Here is an 8,490-nt window from a genome sequence, read left to right on the forward strand (position 1 = left end):
GAAGAGAGCCTAGGCGGCACGGGGAGGTATCCAGACCGGGGACGGGTCCTCTCCGAGGGTTTCCGGCTGGTCCCCGGAAGAGGGGGGAGGTGTCAGCGTCCCGAGGCCGCAGGGTCTTAGCCTCCACCCGCGGCCCAGAACGTAGCCCTCTTTGATCATCTCTTCTACTCCCCAGTCAGGCGTGGCGGACAGAGGCGCCCGCGGATGTTCCGCGCGAGGATCCTTCTGTGGCTAAGCCTCACCCTTCGCTCCTCCCGCAGTGTCTGTAGAGCCCGGTTTATGGTGAGGCAGCCCCAAGAGCCGCTGAATCCGGACGCGATGGAGAATGGCACCGGGACCAGCGGAGAAGAGTGCCCACCTGAGGCCCAGGAGACGACAGTCACTGAAGGGGCCGCCAAGATCGCTTTCCCCAGTGCTAACGAAGTCTTCTACAACCCGGTTCAGGAGTTCAACCGGGACCTGACGTGAGCAGGGGTTAGGGGTCAGCCTAGCCAAGGGCAGGAGGCAGTGGGTCAGTGAGGTGGAATGGATGTGAACTGATCTTCCGTGTCCTGTCAGATGTGCTGTGATCACCGAGTTTGCTCGCATTCAGCTTCAGACCAAAGGAATTCAGAGTGAGTGGCGGTCCAAGATCCTGGTGGGCGGGGGTCACACAAAGCTCTCCCTGCCTCACCACACTATCTCCCAACCCCAGAAGGCTCCAGCCACATAGCAGGCCTTGGACTCTGCTCCATCAGCCTTTCCCCAGGGGGTTTGAGGAAGGTTTTCTTCCATGAGTCTTCTGTATTCTGAAGAGTTAGGGGAGATTTCTCAGAGGGGACTTTCATGTCTGAATCATGCTTCTGGGTGGCTGCAGTAAAGGTGCCAGGTGAGAAGGATGTGCAAAAGTTGGTCGTGGACTTGTCAGAGCAAGAGGAGGACAAGGCTGAACTGAAAGAGGGTGAAAACCTGGCCCCAGGAGACCAGCCTCGAACAGCATCCGTGAGGGAGATCTGTGAGGTGGGGCCTGAGCACAGGTGGTGGGAGCCCTGGAATTCAGTGGGTGATGGAGGGAAGAGGGATCCTGAAGTGGCAGATCTAAAGGACGTGGAGGAGGGGTGCTCCTAGGGGCTTAGCAGAGGATACAGGTATGGATGTGAGTGAGGTTCCCTGCTTACCCCAACAGGAGGGCCTGCGGGTGCTGGAGGGCCTGGCAGCCTCTGGCTTGCGTTCCATCCGCTTCGCCCAAGAGGTGCCTGGGCTTCGATCTGTGGTTGCCAACGATGCCTCCTCCCAGGCTGTGCACCTCATACGCCGCAATGTGCTGCTCAACGATGTGGCCCACCTGGTACAGCCCAGCCAGGCAGACGCCCGGTAGGTATGGGGCAGCAGAGCCTAGTGTACAGGAGATGGACTCTGGAGCCAAGCTGCCTGGTGTCACATCCTGGCTCTCATATTCTCACTGCGTGACCTTGGGCAAATGATTTAGCCTCTCTGAGCGTCAGTTGCTTAATCTGTAAAACGAGGGCAATAGTTTTACAGGGGCTGCTATGATGATTAAATGATAGAAGATTCTTATATAGTCCTTACTCTGTGGCAAAGATAAGTACCATTGTAGTCTCCATTTTAGACTTAACTCTTTGTACTTCTTTTATTGTTCAAATGCAACTGGTGTTTATAGAGTTCCCAGTATGTGGCAGGCACCATTCTCAGTGCCAGAATGCATCAGTAAACAAAACAAAATCCCTGACCTGGTGGAGTTTTTGTTCTAAAGCAGGGGTTGGCCAACTGCAGCCTGTGGACCTGCAGCCTAGTTTTGCATGGCCTGCGAGCTAAGAATACTTTTTATATTTTTAACGGGCTAAAAAAAGAAGAACAATATGCAGTAGAGACCATATGTGGTCTATAAAGCCTGAAATATTTACTATCTGACCCTTTACAGAACAAGAGTCCTGCCCCAATAGAGTCTAATTGGAAACAGATGATAACAAAACAAATGTGCAAATAAGTAAATTACGTAGTAAACTAGAAGGGAAAAGTACCATAGAAAAGATAAAGAGGAAGGCGGGGAAGGAGCTTATAATTTTAAGCAGTGTGGTCAGGGTAGGCTCCATTGAGAAGGTAGCAAAGGGAATCACAGTAGTTCCCAGTCCATGGAGTTGTTTGGAGAATTGAATGAGTTAATACATGTATAAGCTGCTTGAAACAGTGCCGGGCATGCCTGTGCTGTGTTAATGTTAGCTATTATTATTGTTGGTGTAGATGGGTAGACTGAGGCCCAAGGAGGAAAAATCATGCAGTTAGTAAATGACTAAGCCAGGATTTGAGCCCAGGCAGCTGGCCCGAGTCTAGGTCAAAACCACTGAGTTGTCTGAGTTGACACGTGTAGGGGAGGGGGCTGGGCCCTGCACTAAAGGCCTGGCCTTCTCGCACCCAGGATGCTGATGTACCAGCACCAGAGCGTGTCAGAACGCTTCGATGTCATTGACCTGGACCCTTATGGCAGCCCTGCCCCCTTCCTGGATGCCGCGGTGCAGGCTGTGAGTGAAGGAGGTGAGGCTAAGGCTGGTGCCACGAGGAGCAGGGCTTGGGCTGTTTGGATGGTCCTCACTGCCCACCTCTCCCTGCAGGGCTGCTGTGTGTGACCTGCACAGACATGGCGGTGCTGGCGGGGAACAGCGGGGAGACATGCTACAGCAAGTATGGGTCCATGGCCCTCAAGAGCCGGGCCTGCCACGAGATGGTAAGCCCCCCACCCTGGGGCCGCCCTCCCACCCCAGGCAGCCAGGGCTGGATCCGTGCCCAGATGTGAGTGACACACACCTCTCTAACCAGCAGAGTTGCTCAGAGCACAGGCTGCCCGTCTCGGTCATTGCGGGCCACTGGCTTTGCCCAGGCCAAGGTCGGAGTGGGTGGTTCCTTTATTCCTTCTAGTATTGTGAATTTTAAAAACTTTTCAAAATTGTCCTTTGTGAGGCAGTTTTTCCAGCGTAGGCTCAGATCTGGGTTTGAAACCTATCTTTGCTGGTGTCTTTAGGCAACAAGTGACTTTTTTCTGGGCCTCAGTTTTTGCATCTGTAAAGCGAGTGTGATGATGGCGCCAACCCCATGGGCTTGTTATGGGGATTCAAGAAGGCAGGGGTAGGAGGCACTCTTGTCCTTGTTCCTTAAGGGCCCTGTCATCAGAGCACTCTGGCAAACACCTCCTCGTTTGCCTTGTTGGAGTCTCACAGTGGTTTCTGGCAAGAAAGCCCTGGCAGTTCTGCAGCGCCCAGTGTCCCCACACTTCCTACTCACAGAGCCCCTGGTGGCTGGGACTCAGGTCCTTGCCCACAGCCCACCCCAAGGGGTACTGATGTCAGTGCCTATCAAATCCTCAGTTTCCAGGCCATGTGTTCCTTTGCTCACTTAGTGCCCCAGCAGGGCTCTGGAGAGACAGGGGCTGCTGAGCTCTAGAAGATGAGCTCACTGAGGCACAGAGAGGTGGAGCTCACTTGCTGAGGGTCACACAGCCAGGACGTGACAGGGCTGGGACTGGAACCCAGGGAGCCTGCTCCAGCCTACACTGTGAGCTGCTTCTCGGGGAGGGGGAGTGGCAGGGGCCAGGTGCTAATGCCCATCCCCTGGGCACCAGGCCCTGAGGATCATCCTGCACAGCCTCGACCTCCGGGCCAACTGCTACCAGCGCTTCATCGTGCCATTGCTCAGCATCAGTGCTGACTTCTACATCCGAGTGTTTGTCCGCGTCTTCACCGGCCAGGCCAAAGTCAAGGCCTCAGCCAGGTTGGCCTGGGGTCAGGGTGGGGCAGGATGGATTAAGGGAAGAGACAGGACCCTGACTGGGGGAATGGGGGATATGGTCCTGCTCTTGGGGAATGGGGGGACATGGTCCTACCCTGGGAGAATGAGGGGGGACATGGTCCTGCCTGAGAGACTGGGGGGCACGGTCCTGCCTTGGGGAGATGGGGGGCATAGTCCTGCCTTGGCGGAGTGGAGGGACAGTCCTGACTGGGAGATTAGGGGGCACGGTCATGCCTTGGGAGATGGGGGGATCTGGTCCTGCCCTGGAGAGTCTGAAGGGGACTGAGCCAGCCTTAGGGAGGAGTTGGGGTGTGGTGGCGGGCTGGACCTGGAACTTGAGCCACCCTCCCTCATCTGCAGCAAGCAGGCCCTGGTGTTCCAGTGTGTGGGTTGCGGGTCCTTCCACCTTCAGCGCCTTGGCAGAGTATCAGCAGCCTCCGGAAAACAGTGAGCAAGGGTCGGCTGGGAAGGAAGGCGGCGGAAGGGGCTTCCTGGGTTACCACTCCCTAAACGCCCCTCTTCCCACAGGGTCAAGTTCTCTACGGCTTGCGGTCCCCCCGTGGCGCCAGACTGCGAGCACTGTGGGCAGAGACACCAGGTGGGGCCAGGCCAGTGGAGGCGGAGGTGGGCATGGGGACACTCGAGCACAGCCCTGCCCATATGACCCCCGTGTGTCCACAGCTTGGCGGCCCCATGTGGGCAGAGCCCATCCATGACCTGGACTTTGTGGGCCGCGTCCTGGAGGCTGTGAATGCCAACCCCAGCCGTTTCCACACCTCCGAGCGGATCCGCGGGGTCCTGAGCGTTGTCACTGAGGTGGGAGCCAGGCTGTGATTGGGGGGGCTCTACCCATAGCCGTGCCTGTCCCCTGCACATCCGCCCCGTGCCCACCTGTCCCCCTGCAGGAGCTCCCGGACGTGCCCCTCTACTACACACTGGACCAGCTGAGCAGCACCATCCACTGCAGCACGCCCAGCCTCCTGCAGCTGCGGTGAGGCCCCCAAGGGTGCCCTGGGCACGTCAGGCTCTCCGGCCTCCGCGGCCACGTGGAGATAAGCTCGACTCCAGCCAGGGCTCTCAGCGCACGCAAAGTGCTTAGAACAGGGCGTGGCGCCCTCACCACCCGGAGAGTCTTTCTATTATAGTCCATGGTACTGTGTGGTCCACGTGGTCATGGGGAGTTGTGCAGCCACGCCATCCATGGAGCCCCACTCACACCACACGGGCCAGCTGGGCTCTGGGCCCAGCCCCCATCACAGCCCTTCCCTCCCCAGGTCGGCCCTCCTCCATGCTGGCTTCAGGGTCTCCCTCTCCCATGCCTGTAAGAATGCCGTGAAGACCGACGCCCCGTCCTCAGTTCTCTGGGACATCATGCGCTGCTGGGTGAGGGCTGCTTGACTAGAGGGAAGGGGCAGGGGATGGATGCCTGAGGCCTCTCCTGGCCCAGTGTCTCCTGACCCCTGACTCTGCTGCCCAGGAGAAGGAGTGTCCAGTGAAACGCGAGCGGCTGTCAGATACCACTCCGGCGTTCCGCATTCTCAGTGTGGAGCCCAGGTACAGACGCACAGGCATGGGCACAGACATGTGAACCCACAGGCTTAGGAAACACACACGTGTGCAGGCACAGACACTTCCCCACATAGACACAGGCTTGGTGTTCAAATGAGATTCAGAACCCATCTTCCTCCCCTCTTCCCCCTCACTGGGACCAGTGCAGTCTCCTCCCTGGTCCCTGGCTCCTGCCCTCGCCCCCCACAGCAGCCAGAGGGCGCCAGTGAACACCTGAGTCAGGGCACGTCTCTCCTCTACTCAGAACCCTCTATGGCTCCCATCTCAAAAACCAAAAAACCCAAACCTATTGCCCTTGAGTCGATTCCGATTCACAGTGACCCTATAGGACAGAGTAGCTGCCCCATAGGGTTTCCAAGGCTGTCATCTTTACGGAAGCAGACTGCCACATCTTTCTCCCGTGCAGCAGCTGGTGGGTTCAAACCACCAACCTCGGTTAGCAGCTGAGCGCTTAGCCACTGTGCCACCACGGTTCCTTGGCTCCCACCTCACTTGGGGTAAAAGCTCAAGTCCTCCCTGCAGCCCACAGGTCCTGCACGATCCTCCCAAAACCCTCCCTTCCCTCATCTCTTCCCACTCCCTTGCTCACTAGGCTCCAGCTGCATAAGCCATCTCACTCAAACACACCCAATGCGGTCCAGCCTCTGGGCCTTTGCGTGGGCTGTGCCCTCTGCCTGGAGAGCCCTTCCCCATATCCCCCGACACTCCTCCCTCATCTCCTTCAGGTCTCTGCACGTGTCTCTCCTCAGTGAGGCCCTGTCTGCCCCCCCATCCGGCATTACATCCCTTCCTCAGGCTCCCCATTCCCTTTACTCTGCTCCGTTTTCCCCTCAAAAAAACCTCTATCTTACTCCCTAACACACAATATCATTTGCTTATTTCTGATTTATACTGTTGCCTGTCTCCCACATGAGAATGTCAGCTGCAGAAGGCACAAGGGTTTTTATCCCTTTTTTCCACTGTTCCCAGCACCAAGAACAGTGCAGGCACACAGTAGGCGCTCAGTAAATGTTTATTAAGTGAATGAAAGAATTTGGACACACGGGCAGACAGTCTTCACAAGGCACATACACGCTGCACCAACGTAGGCAGACCCCAGGGGCTGGCGCTGCACATGTAATGGCCCCTGCCTCTCGCCTCCCCCGCCCCCAGTCTGCAGGCCAACTTCACCATCCGGGGAGATGCCAACCCCATCTCTCGCCAGCGAGGACTCAAGCGCTTCCAGGCCAACCCCGAGGCCAACTGGGGCCCCCGGCCGCGTGCCCGTCCAGGGTGAGTAGAGTGTTGGTGGGGGTTCAGCTGAGTAGGGTGGGCAAAGACCAACTGGGTCCCAGTGCCCATCTCCCTACACAGGGGCAAGGCGGCAGGCCGTGCCGTAGAGGAGAGGCGCAGGCTGCTCCAGAATAAGCGGAAGGAGCCGGCTGAGGACCCGGCCCAGCGGGCTGCTCGGCTCAAGACATTTCCCTGCAAGAGGTTCAAGAAGGTGAGCCTCCCCACTTCCTGCCAGTGCAGGGCACGCAGGTCCGCCCAGGCAGCCGCAGGCCCTGGGTAGCAGGGCAGAGCCAAGATGCAGACAGCACCACGAGTAGTGACACCTGGCAATGAGCTTCCCATGTAGGAGTGGAACCCAGGGGAGCCTGCCCAGCTCTGGGCTGGGGTTCACACCCACCACCCTCCCATCAGGGCACTTGTCAACACGGGGACCAGTGCTGCTATTCCCACAGCCCCACGACACCCCGGCCTGCCGCTGATGCTGCCCCCACTGACTGACTAGCAACCCCAGGCCACCGCTGGACAGGCACAGACTGAACCAATAAAGAGATGTCATTTTCCCCCAACTGTCATTCGTTTGAGTGGGGAGGTTGCCTGTGGTCTATCTGTCTCTGTCTGAGGGGCTTTGCCCATCTGTCCCGCTGCATGTCTGGGGTCTGTTCATCTGTCCTTCTGTTTTAACTTCCTGGGGGAGTTCTGTGGACTGCCTGTCCAGGAGGGTGTTTGTTCCTGCGTGGCTGGGATGTTGGCAGTTTTTCTGACTAGGGTATTGTGTCTGCGAGGCGATGTGTCCCCAGCATGGGGCATTTTCTCGCCCCAGAGCTGGCGCCTGCGGTTCCCGACGCGGCCACGGGGCGGCAGTCGTGCGCGGGCGCCCGCGGGGCTTTTGCCCCACCTACCCTCAGTCGCGAGCTCCTGGCCTCGGACACGCGCGCATGCGGCGGCTTTCGCCATTGAACCCCCACGTGGCCTGGCGTCGCCACTGCCTCCTCGCCGCCTAGTTTCTTTGGCCCAGTTCCCTCGGGGCCGTGATGGCGGAAGCCAGACCGGAACCAGGCGCCCTGTGCATCCGTTCCAGACCAGGTGCTTCCTGCCCAGTTGCCCGAGGGTTTGTGCAGTGAGGCCCAGGCCGGATTGCTGCCTGTCAGAGCAGGGAGGGTCTAACGTTAACGGAGAACTCTGGGGCAGAATCTCCACTCCGCCACGTGCTAGTTTTGGAACCCTGCACCCGTCACCTCGCTATGTGTCGCCATCCCTTTCTGTAAAATGATACTTGGAAAATCTTCCTCCCAAGGGTTAACTTATGTGCTCAGAACATTAGCTGTTATTTCCCTGGGGAAACTAGGATGGTTGCTTGTGGGGGCCTGGGCTTCACACATCCTTGGGAGGGGGTGGGCTTGTTGGTGCTGGGTGACAACCGAGGTTCTGCCTGGGGCTCGGCAGTCATCCAGATACCCACAGTAAAGCATGGCTGACCCAGGTGGGAAAAGTGGGGGATAAGGGACAGTCTTGTCACTGCTACCTAGTTGTAACCTGGGCCCCTCCCTTTATGACGTTGCAGAGAGGTCTGAGCTCCACCCCTACTCCAGGGCACCTGCCCAACACCGCCTTCTATGACCTTCAATCCCCATACAAAAGTGGCCTAGTGCTGTGGGGTGAGGGCAAGGGGCCACCTAGTTGGGGTTATGTGGTCCCGTGGTCAAGAGGCCTAGAATTGGGGTGTCCGCTACAAGGTCTCATCAGACCTGGCATCCAGCTGTGTCGCTTCCTCTCACCTCCCTGGGCTTGGAAAGTTGGCGTGGGTAGTGTGCTGGGGGTCCAGGACACCTGCCCAAGTCGCACACCTGAGGCCAGACTGACAAGAGCTGT

At 58.0% G+C, this 8,490-nt stretch overlaps 1 protein-coding gene across 1 annotated transcript; it reads left to right on the top strand.

The window, feature by feature from the left end:
- The first annotated feature begins 245 nt into the window (after nucleotides 1-245).
- On the top strand, nucleotides 246-7,180 carry TRMT1 (tRNA methyltransferase 1). Its single transcript, XM_004389734.3, has 16 exons — nucleotides 246-464; nucleotides 559-614; nucleotides 857-999; nucleotides 1,166-1,353; nucleotides 2,417-2,532; nucleotides 2,610-2,722; nucleotides 3,614-3,762; nucleotides 4,141-4,227; nucleotides 4,309-4,378; nucleotides 4,462-4,596; nucleotides 4,686-4,771; nucleotides 5,055-5,163; nucleotides 5,258-5,334; nucleotides 6,502-6,621; nucleotides 6,703-6,832; nucleotides 7,033-7,180. The coding sequence occupies exons 1-16, from the start codon at nucleotides 280-282 to the stop codon at nucleotides 7,117-7,119; spliced, it is 1,851 nt and encodes a 616-aa protein (XP_004389791.3). The 5' UTR covers nucleotides 246-279; the 3' UTR covers nucleotides 7,120-7,180.
- The last annotated feature ends 1,310 nt before the right edge of the window (nucleotides 7,181-8,490 follow it).

This window comes from Trichechus manatus, unplaced genomic scaffold, assembly GCF_000243295.1.
Source record: "Trichechus manatus latirostris isolate Lorelei unplaced genomic scaffold, TriManLat1.0 scaffold00258, whole genome shotgun sequence".
Lineage (NCBI taxonomy): Eukaryota > Metazoa > Chordata > Mammalia > Sirenia > Trichechidae > Trichechus > Trichechus manatus.